At 39.5% G+C, this 14978-nt stretch overlaps 1 protein-coding gene across 1 annotated transcript; it reads left to right on the top strand.

Annotated features, from left to right (window-relative positions):
* The first annotated feature begins 3729 nt into the window (after nt 1-3729).
* LOC102200345 (prothrombin-like) lies at nt 3730-12650 on the top strand. Its single transcript, XM_005749396.1, has 15 exons — nt 3730-3799; nt 4793-4873; nt 5311-5390; nt 5481-5505; nt 6182-6247; nt 6325-6439; nt 7816-7952; nt 8237-8530; nt 8619-8735; nt 8898-9018; nt 9744-9911; nt 9988-10161; nt 10748-10926; nt 11163-11233; nt 12426-12650. Exons 1-15 carry the CDS (start codon nt 3730-3732, stop codon nt 12579-12581), a joined length of 1854 nt encoding a protein of 617 aa, XP_005749453.1. The 3' UTR covers nt 12582-12650.
* The last annotated feature ends 2328 nt before the right edge of the window (nt 12651-14978 follow it).

Here is a 14978-nt window from a genome sequence, read left to right as displayed (position 1 = left end):
TCTCTAACAGAGTAGCAGTGTATTTGGATGCTGCTGCTGGCACTCTGTCCTTCTACAGAGTCTCTTCTGACAGCCTCAATCACATTCACACCTTCAACACCACATTCACTGAGCCTCTTTATCCTGGGTTTGGGCTTCAGAATGACACCTCACTGACTATATGTGACTTAAAAGAAGACAGAGAAAAACTCTGAAATCATCTACAACAAACATTAGCAATAAGCTGCAATAGTATTTTTTTTTTCAAAAGAGAACAACAGGCAAAGCTTTGTTACTTTAAAATCCTCCTGATACGGCTGCTCCTTTATCTTTAGCTGTGGCACCAAACAGAAATGGCAGTGTGTGAGGACTGTCCTGGTATCAATCTGTCCTTCTAGAGACTCATGGCCTGATATCCTCATCCACATTCAGGCCATGAGTATCACAATAGCTGAGCCTCATTAGTTTGGTTTTAGGTTTCAGAATGACACTTCAGTGTATTTAAAAGATTTTAAGATGTTTTAATAATTAGATATGATGGTTCAACTGTGAGTGCCAGCATATCCAATGAACAGTACTGGCTTTTTGTTATGTGCCTGCTGTGTTTTATGGAGGAGCTGTTAAAATAAGAAGACAACCAACTCTTTTATTGTTTACCAATAATTTTAGAGCTGTTTTATAATGAAAGTCTGTTGTTGGTGTTTTTGAAAAATACATAAATACGTATGTTCATACATAAATTGTCAAAACATGAGCTTTGACAATTTATGCAGAAAGCCAGCAGATGAAGCTCTGAAACAATCGAGCTGCACTAGTCCTCCCAAACAAATGATCCCAGAAATGTTAGAATAAGTATGCAGTCTAGTAAACTCTGCTTTTCAATGGCTGAATCATGGGTAACTGTGGCGTAACACCACAAAAAGTTAATCTCTGCATCAGAACTTCAAGTGCAATACTTTGATTTAAAAAGAAATAACTTGATGTTATTTAAGATTATGTAGGGTTTTTTGTTATGGATGACGTTATATAGTTTCATGTTTATTTTATTTATTGAGTTTATTGTTTGAGCTGGATTAATTCCACACTCTGCAACAAGCTTACGTGCCATGCTGTCTAACCACCACCGGAGGGTAGTGTTGGCCTCCATGGGAGTGGGGTGGGCTAGGAGAGATTCAGCTTTGTATTTATTATGTCCTGTTAAATCCTAAACGACTTTTATATTACAATGATCAGATCTGAAAGAATATGAATGAATGAATAAATAAATAAATAAATAAATAAAAGGACTCAACTTCTTTATTACTCAGATGCAATGAGAAACACCTGTCACTGTAGGGTTGAAAAAAAAAAGTTTTAGTCTCATTTCAGGTTGGTTTGTGAAGTATGTGTGACCACAAGCTGAACACCACTGGAAGACTTTCACCTCAGTGTCAGCAGGTAAATATTTGATGTGTGAGCTGTCCTAAGTCAGGCAGAAGCCAGATCAATACTAAGAGGTTGCTGCATGTCTCTTTACCTTCATGTTTTTATTTAACCACTCCTGCTTCTTCTTCCCAATATGCTGTTTGCTATATGAGCTCATAACATGTTCATTGAGACAAGCTAAAGCATTAGATTCTGAACATGACCTCTGACCTCAGCAGCAGCCTTTATTTACACAAGTGACGTATGTCTGAAAGGCTTAGGAACAAAAGTTCGCTCAGTCAACACCGACCTCTGAGTCAAAAAAGAAAAAAACTGGTGCAAACCACAAATGTAATATAATTGAGTTTAGTACCAACAGCAGACAGAAATCATGTAATGACCAAATAACATTTTGAGGTGAACGTCAAAGGTGATTAGAGCATGACATTTTTTACACTTAGTATTTTAACTTTTCTTAAATTATCTGGACAACTGTGATATATACAAATATATACGAATACTGTGAAAAATCAAAATTGTCTGAATATGTTTTCTTGTTTATGTTTTAAAATGTCTTTAAAGTTACAAACTGTAGTTTCACACAGAATATATTTCAACATGAATCCACACAGATTACAGCAAATGTTTGACAGCAGCACAAACTGCACCCTCTGATGGGACCATGGAATTACACATTCACTGTTACTGCAAACTGAACGTCCAGCCATTTTCTGAACTGATTGACATATTGAGGTTCTGAGAAGGGTTGGAGACTGTCCCTGTTGGTGAGAGAGGTGACCTTCAACTGATCTCCAGTCACCAATCATCAGACGTTGAAAACCGATTGATGGTGGTCTTTTCTTGATGTCCTGCTATGGTTGAAACATTGACTTACTGGAAGGCAAAGAGCTAAGGGGCGTTTCCACACCCAAATGAAAGTCTGATGTCAAAATGAGTATTTATTTGAAATGTAACATCTAGTTTCTGGAGTGTTGCTTACTGAGCACATGGCCAAAACAAAAACCCATTGTAGCCCTAACACGTATTAACTGTGGGTGGTGATGCCTAACTCCATACTTGTGTTTTAGAGAAAACCAAAACAGGTCTGTGAAGTAGAAATTTGGGGAACATCTTTGTATTGCGTAGGGTTCGGGTTTGTGTCATCACCGATAATGAACTTGACCTAGCTTTTAACAAACTCTTATTATTTTAAATGTTGAATCATTTTTGTGTATGATGGGTGTACAAGGACCCAACACACTCAATGGTTGACTCACTGATTTGCACTTTGTCTTTGTGTGTGCAACTGACAATAATCTCCTCTCAGCCCAGATGTCCGTCTCCTCCGTCTCCGCTCGTCTCTTCCTCCACTATGAAAAGAAATGGAGACTGTCATCAGTCATAACGCCACCACCTGTGGCCTCACCTGCCTCCCAGCACCGCCCCCTTGAGCTCACTGCACCACTCCTCTCCTGCAACTGATCCAGGGACCACACCTCCACCACACTGGGTTTGGACAGAACAATGACTGACTTTAGGAACCCAAGACTGTGATAACATATGTCGTCACAAAAAAATGTTTTTTTCTGAACGGTATATTTTTGATAAATTTTCATGTTTTTAGGGTGCTGAATCCAAAAATGAGCTCTATTTTCCTCCATCAAGTACATTTTTCTTTTGCAAAACATTAAGACTTTACATTAAAAAAGCGAAAACAGCAATGAAAATTTTTTTCCCAAGGAACAAAATAAACCTGTTGGGACATCATCCACTGAGCTCCTCACGCCAAACCCACCCCACCTCCCCCTCCTACTGACCCCACTTAATTCCTCACATTTCAATTTAAAAAGGTAAATTGGATGCTTAATTAAATCAAAAACTTGAGTTCTGCAAGAAAAACTGACAAAATGGAATTATTAAAATATTTTTCCTGGTTTAAGTGACTAAAGATCCACAAGAAAGAAAAAAAAAGAAATGTACCAAAGATGGTATTTTTAAGACTTTTTAAGATTTTTTTAGGGACTTGTTACACTTGTTAATTGTGACTTGTATGTTCATATGTTTTGTTTTTTTTACCAAACAATAATTCAGTATCAACAAAACTGATCTTGGGTTGTGTTAAACTGCAGCAGTATTAACTCACAGTAGGACTCGAGTTGTTGAGAAAAAGTAAACATGTAGGTTTAAACATAACCGACTCATCAGTCTGGCTCAAACTTTGACCCTTTGGTCAATAATCCCCCCCTCCAGAGGACGGACAGAGAGACATAGACGGGCAAACAAAGAAGGACACACTGAGTACTGCTGGATCTGGTTCTGAGGTTCTGCTTACAGGTCTGAATCATAATGGAACCAACATCAAAACCTGCTGCTGTTCTGCTGCTGTTTCTCCTGCACAGCTGTGTGGCAAACCATGGTAATGAACTCCTTTCTTCTTCAATGTTTGAACTGGTGTTTTTAGTGCTCATATTACTGGTACTAAATGTAGGATCATCATATGACTAATCTAGATCAAAATTGTACTTTGGTTTGAATATATGTCGATTTAAGTCTTTTATGAAAGTTCATTAGAAGACAGAAAGTAACCCTCAGTCTGTGTATCTGTACATTTGATTGTTTAACCAAATATCACTTTTTTTTTCTTCTTCTCTTGTCTTGAATTTGATGAACACTAAACCAAATGAACCATTTTAAATCTGGTCTGGAAGTATAATTACAAAGACTGTAAAAACAGTCTTTGTAATTAGTACTACCATCACTTCTACAATTACCCGATAGAAATACGCGTATAATATGATTGAAATCAATTCTCAAGTATGTAAATTACTGACCTTTACTTAAGATATGTTTTCCGTCCATTACTTTTATTTTTGGAGTACGTAGTTAATACAGTATTTTTATATGCCATGCATTTTGCCAAAGGGGGGAGGTGGGTGAAACACAATCACCTGGAAGAGGCAGACCCTGTAAATGATTTATAAAGCATATTGTGTCATTTGACAAAATCTTCCTCATTATTAGACAGAAGATAAATGGAAGAATGGAAAAATTTTATACAAATCCAATCCCAAAAAGTTGGAACATTGTGTAAATTAAAACATTAAAACCATATCTCATGTTGAATTTGATAGCAGCAGCACATCTGAAAGGACTGTGTTTACCACTGTCTAGTGTCTCCTGTCCTTTATAAACGGTCTGTAAACGTCATGGATGAGGAGAGCAGCTGATGTAATTTTGGAAGAGGTACTTTGTCCCATTTTTGTCTGATAGAGGATTCTAGCTGCTCAACAGTCCCAGGTCATCTTGCATTTGATCATTTGTGTGACTACAGAACAGATTTTAAATTAAACTGGAGGCTGAGTGTTGGTGATGCTGGAAGGGTTTAACTGATTTTCTATCTTTGTTGTAGTTTTTCTCAGTGGCCACCTCGCCTCACAGGTTTTGGTCCGGAACAGACGAGCCAACCAGATGTTTGAGGAGCTGAAAGCAGGTGACCAAACAGCAGCTTTTCTCCTCATTATTACATCCACTATGGTTTGACATCTTGACCATTCGTATCATTCTGTGTCTACTGAACTCATAAAATTCCTTGATTCAAATAAATGTTTGTACAGGGAGCAGGTTCATTTCTCTCCCTTTTCGTATCTACTTTAGATTCAATTGTAATCACTTACTTTAGCATGCGCTGCAGGTTTGGAACAATATTAGCTTTGAGTCTTTGTTGACTGGAGGTGGGCAGAGACTGCTAAATGTTAGCATTAATTCTGGAAAGTAAATCAAAAAGAAACAAAAAGAGCCAAACAGAGACAACAAACAACTGTGAAGTGACACAAAATTACTATAACATGTTTTACAGGTGCTCTCTATGTTTGTGTCTCATGATACTGTCACGATTATAGTGTGTTAATGTGGATTATTTCATATCAGGGAACCTGGAGAGAGAGTGTGTGGAGGAAATCTGCGACCACGAAGAAGCCAGAGAGGTGTTTGAGCAGCCAGATAAAACAGTATGTTTTTACTTCTCTCTCCTGTCAGAAGTTTTAACAGCACTGAGGTCAGTTCAAAGTCTCATCGTAAAACAATCTCTCTTCCTACAGGAAAAATTCTGGAACAAATACCTCGGTGAGATATACTGGATTTAAACATGGAAACAAATATGTTCAATACTAAGAGATAAGTATATGTATATGAACAGTATGATTTTTTTATTACAATAAATAAGAAATAAACATTTCTTTCTTCAATTTTCTTGTTTTGTGTAACCAACAGTTCCACAGTCTTTCAGTTTATCAGAGGAAATTCTCATATTAAGTGATTTTAAACAAACAAAACATCCATCCATCGATCCTTTTTCTTCTGCTTCTCTGTGCCCCGGTCATGAGGGCAGCAGCCTACACAGAAGCCCAGAGCCCCTCCTACCACCACCACATACCCCCAGAAAACTTGTATCCTCCCCCTCCCTGACAGAGATGTTTGTGTTTGGATGGATGTTTTGGTCCAGTTTAGATTTGATGTGTTTCTGAATAGAACTAGAATTGGTTGGATGTTTCTGTGTTTTCTGTTGGTTTGAATGAATTTGATTTTGTTTAATCTTGTTATTTATTGATTTTTATTTATTTTTTTGCTTCTGTTAAACTTTGTGCAGTTGGATGAACACAAGCAGAGTCCAATTTTTCACGTTATTTGTACACCAGAGTTTATTCAGCTGTGAGCTGCACTGCAAACATGAACAAAATCAAGAACAGCACACAAAGGGAACACACCAACATCTCACTGTGTCTGTCTATTTGTTCTGCAGACTGTAAAGGAACTCGGATGTCAAGAACAGCAAAAAACATCAATCTCATCAGAAAATGCATAGAAGGTGAATATAAATGAACACAATAAATAATAAAACAGTTAACTAGTGTACATTAACGCAGAGTGTGTGTCTGTCCTCAGGTCAGTGTATTTCTGGTCAGGGTAATGGTGTGAACTACGAAGGAGACATCAGCATCACGCAGTCGGGCAGAGTGTGTCAACACTGGAGGCACAGCTTTCCACATCCTATCTTTAGGTAACTGAGCAATTCCCCACATAAAAACAAAAATTACAGTCCTGGAACTAACTAACGAGCTTCTTAAATTAGGTAAGAAATAACCAAAGCAAAGCAACATATTACTCATTACCTGAGCAAAAGCAGAAAAACACAAAGGACATCTAATTTAGTCATATTTAAAAGGGCTAGCTCACAAACTAACTGGTAAAACAAAAATTATTAACCACCCAAATTATAACTCAGTAATGTCGTGATGCATGCTCAATCATTCAGGTAAGTAAATCTCCAAAAGTTGATTCTGTTCATCTGGACGTAGCGTGTTCACATCGCTGGTTTCCTCACTCATCCAAGTGACTTCTTCAGTCTCAGCTGACTGCAGGTTACCCCAACCTTAGTACATTTGCATAATAACTGAAACCAGCCCACTGAAGGAACAATGAGCTGGGAGGTCAGTTCCTTGATCATTAATATGCAAATTCTCATGACCATCAACAACCACTGACCAAAGGCCATGAGTCCCATTCACAGAGAGTTGGGGAATGGCTACAATCACAGCATTGTAAGATGGTGAAAGATGTACCCTTAGGCCCCCTCCTCGATTCAGAGATGGTCTTTCCCTTTTCACATAAATGGCCTCCTTGACTCTGCGCTCAAACCAGCGTTCCTCCCTGTCCAGGATGTGTACATCCTCATTAGGTGTAAATGTCGGTGTAGCTGTAGGTGTAAATAGAACGCAGAGTCCTGGCCCGATGAGGTAGCTCGTCTGTGTTGTGCCATCCGCTTCGCGAGAGGTTGTTTGGTTTCCCTGACGTATAAATCCTGGCAATCCTCCTGGCACTTAACAGCGTGCACTATGTTACTCTGTGTCGGGGGACCCGATCCTTGGGGTGGACCAATTTTTTGGCGCAGTGTGTTTTGGGTTTTGAAAGTCACAGAGACACGATGCATCAGAACTGTTCTGATACTCCTGACACATATGGGATCATTACAGGTTTTCGCCTAGGCAGCAGTTGTCCTTCTCTCCTGGATCGGCTGGAGCTTTCTTTTGGCGCCTTCTTTAATGATCAAGGAACTGACTTCCCAGCCCATTGTTCCTTCAGTGGCGCTAGTTTCAGTTATTATGGAAATGTACAGTACTGTTTATAAGATTTGGGAAACCTGCAGTCAACTGAGACTGAAGAAGTCACTTGGATTTACTTACGTGATTGAGCATGAATCAAGACATCTATAGCTTTGCTTTTGCAGATGATCAGTACAGCATCCGTATTAGTGCAGAGGTCATGCCAATCTGACAGTCTTCCCGTTCCATTCTGTTCACACTGGTGAACAACACACTGAGATCCTTCCTCCACTTGGGGAAGTAATTCATTCCCTGTTTTCCTGTGTGTCTGCAGAGAGTATAACACTTCAGAACCAGGCAGCAATTTGAAGGAGAATTTCTGCAGAAACCCTGACCATCGTCCAGAAGGTCCCTGGTGTTTTACCAAAGACCCATCTGTCCAGAAAGAGACCTGCAGAGTACCAATATGTGGCAAGTATCTGCTATAGCCACTGAGTAAAGATTATGAATACAATGATAATAATTAATATTCTTGCACCATTTTAGGCTAGTTGACACTCTTGTACTAGTAATGTTGGAAAGCCATGTCGGCACCTAAAATGAGCTGCTCAGAACTCACTGAATTTCTTCCACAGACTCTTCTTACATCCTGGAGTGTTTCAGGGCTCATATACAATTTAGGATTATATTTTTCTGTAGTTTGAGCTCCAAGTTCTGTCAGCTGATCTTTTTTTTTTTTTTTTTTTTGGTTAAAGGTGAAGACTTTGTCCCACCCACTGTGGCCACGAAACCACACAAACCTATAGTGTGCTTGCCTAATTATGGTATAGAATATAATGGGGACCTAAGTGTTACCATAGGAGGTCACACCTGCCTGCCATGGTCATTACCGGAGGTAAAAACCCTCAGTCGGGACAAAGAGTTCATCCCTGAAGTTCAGCTACAGACCAACAAGTGCCGAAATCCTGACGGTGACTCTGAGGGCCCCTGGTGCTATGTCAGGATTGCTGGAAATATAACAATGGACTACTGTGATCTGCAGCTATGTGGTAGAGTACAAACCTACAATCCACTATTAAATAAATCCTCCTGTTTACCTGCCCCTTACCTTTCCAATTGTCCACCTGTTTCCTGCAGATGACCCACTATTAGGGCCTGAGCAAACAACTGTGACCGAAGGCAGGGAGCGCTCCGTCTTAGGTCAGGCCAGGAAAAACCTTTTCAGTCCTCGCACGTTTGGACAAGGAGAGGATGGTGAGTGCACTTAATGGGCAGTGACAGCAAGCATCAGGTAATCACTGTACCCCAAAAAGCTGAAAGAGAACAATTCAAGAAGCAGGTGATCCATCTAGCCTGTTAATAGTTTTGTTGTGTTTGACCATCTATCAAAGTTTTTATTTACTTCTTGTGCTGTAGATTGTGGACAGCGTCCCCTGTTTGAAAAGATAAGCAAAAAAGATCAAAATGAAGCAGAGCTTGTGCAGTCATACGGACGTATCGTTGGGGGTGATGACGCTGAAGTGGGCTCAGCTCCATGGTAATGACACTAGATAAACAACATGACTTTAAGGATGATTGACAAAATTGTTCTGAATGTCTGTCAAAACAGACCAGACTCCCATCAGGAGATTATCAAGATAACATTAGATGTACTTGATTTATCCCAACATTCAGGAAACTGCAGCACCATAGCACCCAAAACATAAAAACTGTAAAATACATAGAACACCACAAAACCAAATATCTTGAAAGATAAATAAAATACACACAAGAAAGAGCTGAGGTAACAAGGAAACATAAAAAGTGAAGGATTCAAAAAGTAAAAATGAAAATATTTAGGAGCTTGTAGTACAATCAAGCAAATAAATACAAGTATGACACCGGGAACGTTCAACATCTGCCTCTTCAGCTTAGACAGATGTTGAAAGTTTGTATGCTGCCTGGCAAGGACAGAATGCAAAGGGTGGGCCAGGTCATCCAGTTATTATGCATAGCCATACGCCACAACCATACTCATTTGGGTGACCTCTGTGTCAGCTGATAGAGGAATCTAAACAGTGATAAGATGATAAGAACAGATTAGTAATATGGACACATTCCACAGTGAGCAGTTAAAGATTGTAATCCTGACACATTTGTTCTTCCCATTGTCCATTCTGCCAGTCAGAAACAAATAAATGAACCATTAAGAAATGAACTGTTTCTGTCACCTTTTGAATGACTTTTTATTTCTAACTTAATAAATAATTTTGTTGTTTGCAGGCAGGTGATGCTGTACAAGCGTAGCCCACAGGAGTTATTGTGTGGAGCCAGTCTGATCAGTGATCAGTGGATCCTCACTGCAGCTCACTGCATCCTTTACCCACCCTGGAACAAGAACTTCACCATCAACGATATACTGGTCCGCCTGGGAAAACACAACAGAGCCCAGTAAGAAGGCGTGTCTGTCTTAATTATCATTAGTTTCATTTGAAGGCCTGTTGGAATTATGTCATTTTTTTTCCAGGTTTGAGCGTGGCATTGAGAAGATTGTGGCAATTGATGAAATCATTGTCCACCCCAAGTACAACTGGAAGGAAAACCTGAACCGTGACATCGCTCTGCTGCACATGAGAAGGCCGGTCACATTCACTGATAAGATCCATCCTATCTGCCTGCCCAGCAAGCCCGTCGCCAAGTTGTAAGACAAACGCAACATTTGCAACCAATTACAAGTTCACAAGTTCAGACCAAATTCTTTAATTATATTTCCCACCAAATGAAAGGAAACAAGTGAAAATGTGTCTTGAACGGAGAATTGAATTTCCAGTTTTGTCAAGTGATCTGGAGCGTTTCAATATGGGGGAGACTCTGGGTCCGACATAGAGCTTGCTGGAGAGATTATTTTGTTCATATGGTGTTGAATACTGCTAGAAATATTAATTGGGGAGGTATCAACACAGTTTATTATTGTGCCAAGGACTTTGCTTAAAGTCCTCAGTAAACAACAATTTGATTAAATCAAGTCAGGTCCTCAAACTTGGTCACATAGCTATTTCTGCATAGATATCAAATTTCCTTTCTCCAGTTATTCTGCAGGGGGTTAAAAGATTCTTCAGATCCCACAGATTCTTTCTGTCTTATTGGAAAGTCTAAAGTAATGCAAAGACTGTGCCAGTAGAGGGTGCTATTAAGAACTGTGGTCAGAGACACTTTGGTTCAGTGAGGTTTATACTATGGATGGTGACAGGCTTTGTGATATATCTGACTGGTATTTTTTCCGGCAGTCTGATGTCTGAAGGCTTTAAGGGCCGAGTTACTGGGTGGGGGAACCTGAAGGAAAGCTGGAACCCTGCAGTGAGAAATTTACCATCAGTCCTTCAGCAAATCCACCTACCGATAGTGGACCAGAACATCTGCCGCAGCTCCACTTCAGTCAAGATCACAGACAACATGTTCTGTGCTGGTAAAACAAAACAAAAGATTTTCCACATTTGTTCAACAAGAAAATGCTTGTTTATATTTTATCTTTGGCTTATTTTTGGTCCAACTGTTTGATCCTGAATAAAGCCCTGGTGTGCTGAGTGATGCTGCCGTCTCATTGGCTGTACTGAATCGAATTTGGCTGTTTCTCTCAGGATGATCCTGCATCTCCTGAAGGTGTCAAAGTTTCTCTATAATTACAGTCTCTGGTTGTTTCAGGTTATAAACCAGACGATAACCATCGTGGAGACGCCTGTGAGGGAGACGGCGGTGGACCTTTTGTGATGAAGGTGAGAATCACAATGAAAGAAGAACAAATGATAGATTAAGTCTCCTCTTTACCATTTCTTATCATTAGATAACATCTGGTTTATATCTCAAGCAGCTGTTTAATAAAATATTTGTTAAATAAATTATAAGACCGACGGCACGAGAACACACAGAAGTGACATCATGTTTTAATTAACACATAGTAATAAATTATGTAGACTGTGTATTAACTCTTAATTATATAATCAAGTTAACATTTACATTAAAAATGTAATTTTTTCTCGTTCACAAGTTGAACAGTAGTGTAATGGGATTTTCTTATTCCTGACACGTTAAAATTGTTAACGAATTTCCTGAAAATCTGTCTGGACATTAACAGTATTTTATAGTCATAAAATATATAACCATAATCCAAATATGTAAAATTTATGAAAATGCAAAATGTTGTAATAGGAAATACCAATGCTTGAGTTGACCTGTCGCGAAGTCATACAGCCATGCTTTCTCCAACTAAATTCCCAGTCACACAATCCTAGAGACCAGATGGTAACCCCATGGCAACCAAAGGGGAAAATGTGTGTTCTCTGGGACACCAATGATGATTTGATTCACACAGTTTGTTCAGGGTTTATTCAGTGATTTCATTTATCGCTTTAACTTTGTGTGCATTTTTTTTATGAAGTTGATTATAAATTATTTTTGTGGTCTGTAAATCCCTTTCTACCTAGGTTTTGAAAAGTGCCACACAGCACTGATTTTATTATTATTAATATTAGCATTAAAACATATACACTGCACAATCATACACCAATATTTCACTGGACCTACTTCACCTACTAATGGGAAGGTTGTTGGTTTTATCCCTGTCTGTGTGCCAAATACCCTTTGGGCACTTTGGCATCAGAAACCTTCATCAAAAAGGGGTTAGGGTAAAAAGTGTGTAAAGTCTTCAGATTTGCCTAATTGGCAGCCTCAATCTTCATTTATTATCTCAAATTAGAGAAAAGCAGTAAATCCTCACAGTTAAGTGTTATTTGGCAGTTTGCTTAAAAATTGAAAAAATAGTTACAATAGTTAAAATATTTATAGAGTTTTTCGTTCTTTCAGCTCTGAAAAGACTTTTCTACCATTTACAAAAGGTTCAATCTGAGAATTTAGAATAGTTGCCTTTGCAAACAGTGACTCTTATTTTGAAACTGTCTTCCTGTGCAGTACCCGGCAGAGAACCGCTGGTATCAGATCGGCATCGTGTCATGGGGAGAGGGCTGCGATCGTGACGGGAAGTACGGCTTCTACACTCACCTGTTCAGGATGACCAGGTGGATAGGCAAAGTTATTGAAAAGATGGGAGGAAGCGAAGATGAGTAAACACAAACCATCGATGTCAATCACTTCACATTGAACCCTGTTAAGCAGCATGGCCCCAATAAAGATTGTTAACGCATTGTACCCTGGCCTCTGGTGTTATTCAAAAGCCTTGGTTTGACCTGCAGCAATAAGAGTCAGTAATAACAAATAAGCCAACGTGATCTTAGGAGTTCTCTGGGGATTTTTCCAGAGGTTTGTAGCAACCAGTCAACAGATTGTTAACAAAAACAGAGGTTATAGCTGCACTGTACATCCATGTACTATTTATTCATACATGACAGAGGCTCTAAAGTGTTCTCATTATGTATTTAAGTTTCTCCAGCAGTGCTACTCTAGATCTGTTCAGTTTAAAGCATTACAGTTACAGCAGCGATAGAAACTATTAAACATCATTAGGGGTGATGCTGCGCGCTGGCTGTCCCGTCTTTGAGTGCAGAACAAGCGCTCACAAAGCAGCAGCTCGGGGATGACGTCACATACATGGGTCCTCTGTTGGACTATAGGAAAACCCGAACATTTTTATCAATCTCAAAAATCCCCCCGGACGCGCCGAACAGAATTTGAAAAGTGGACATGGAGGACGGTTGGTCACCCTATGACACAGGCTGCTCCACACTAGTGATGGGATTTCCAACCCTGATCTAATTAAAGTTTTTTGAAATAAAAATATCTTCAGCTGTTTTTTGCGCTGAAAACCAGATAGAGAGGACAGCTTCCCAGGAACCTGACTGAGATGAACATATATTTCCTGGTGGTTCAGGGCAAAGTACGATGGAGGAGCTGAAACAGATCCACGCTGGAGTCTAGAGAGCAGGATGATGATTGAGTCTCTGGGAAAACTGGCTTTTGAGCAGCTGTAGAAAGTAAACATGGTCTTCTATGAATCAGACCTGACAGAGTGTGGCATCAATATCAGAGCAGCATCAGTGTACTGATTATACACAGATCTTTAAAGAGGAGAGAGGACTGTACCAGGACAAGGTGTTCTGTTTTGTCCATCTGAGTGTTCAGGAGTTTATGGCTGCTCTTCATGTTCATCTGACCTTCTTCTGCTCTGGAGTCAATCTCCTGGAAAAACAAACACCCTCCAAAAAGAATGAATCAAGAGAATTTGCAGAGACACATTTATTTCAGAGTGCTGTGGACAACACTTTAAAGAGTCCAAATGGACATCTGGACTTGTTCCTCCACTTCCTGCTGGGTCTTTCATGAAAAACTAACTAAGTTCTGCTACAAGGACTGCTGACAAAAACAGGAAGTAGCTCAGTGACTATTCAGAAAACAGTCGAGGATATCAAGAATGATAACAGTGAGAATCTGTCTGCAGCGAACAGCATCAACACGTAAAGGCAGCAACAGGAACACCAGGAGCAACAGGACAGGAAAGGTTGATATTGCCGTGAGTTATAAAGGAATTAGAAGGAAAGGAGACACAAACCACTCATGGCTTGGAAGGAATGATCAGTCCTGGTGCCTGGGCTGCTTTCATGATGGTTACTCTTTGTGCCACAACAACAGTGTAACATTCAGTCGTCTCCCCTCCTCATCCTCTGTCTCTAACAGAGTAGCAGTGTATTTGGATGCTGCTGCTGGCACTCTGTCCTTCTACAGAGTCTCTTCTGACAGCCTCAATCACATTCACACCTTCAACACCACATTCACTGAGCCTCTTTATCCTGGGTTTGGGCTTCAGAATGACACCTCACTGACTATATGTGACTTAAAAGAAGACAGAGAAAAACTCAGAACTCTGAAATCATCTAAAACAAAAATTAGCAGTGAGCTGCCATAGTATTTCTTTCCAAAAGAGAACAACAGGCAAAGCTTTTTGCTTTAAAATCCTCCTAATATGGCTGCTGCTTTATCTTTAGGTGTAGGACTAAATAGTAATGGCAGTGTGTGAGGACTGTCCAGGTATCAATCTGTCCTTCTAGAGACTCATGGCCTGATATCCTCATCCACATTCAGGCCATGAGTATCACAATAGCTGAGCCTCATTAGTTTGGTTTTAGGTTTCAGAATGACACTTCAGTGTATTTAAAAGATTTTAAGATGTTTTAATAATTAGATATGATGGTTCAACTGTGAGTGCCAGCATATCCAATGAACAGTACTGGCTTTTTGTTATGTGCCTGCTGTGTTTTATGGAGAAGCTGTTAAAATAAGAAGACAACCAACTCTTTTAATGTTTACCAATAATTTTAGAGCTGTTTTATAATGAAAGTCTGTTGTTGGTGTTTTTGAAAAATACATAAATACGTATGTTCATACATAAATTGTCAAAACATGAGCTTTGACAATTTATGCAGAAAGCCAGCAGATGAAGCTCTGAAACAATCGAGCTGCACTAGTCCTCCCAAACAAATGATCCCAGAAATGTTAGAATAAGTATGCAGT

Source organism: Pundamilia nyererei, unplaced genomic scaffold (assembly GCF_000239375.1).
Source record: "Pundamilia nyererei isolate P.nyererei 1_Seehausen unplaced genomic scaffold, PunNye1.0 scaffold00244, whole genome shotgun sequence".
Taxonomy (NCBI): domain Eukaryota; kingdom Metazoa; phylum Chordata; class Actinopteri; order Cichliformes; family Cichlidae; genus Pundamilia; species Pundamilia nyererei.
Note: the sequence above shows the minus strand (reverse complement) of the source record. Positions and strands in the feature narration are given on the sequence as shown.

Bases quoted from the DNA above. Each gene is read 5' to 3' on its own strand.
- LOC102200345 (XM_005749396.1), top strand. From the start codon at position 3,730: ATGGAACCAACATCAAAACCTGCTGCTGTTCTGCTGCTGTTTCTCCTG. The intron at 6,440-7,815 runs GTAACTGAGCAA...GTGTGTCTGCAG, and splicing joins TTTCCACATCCTATCTTTAG to AGAGTATAACACTTCAGAAC. The intron at 9,019-9,743 runs GTAATGACACTA...TGTTGTTTGCAG, and splicing joins GAAGTGGGCTCAGCTCCATG to GCAGGTGATGCTGTACAAGC.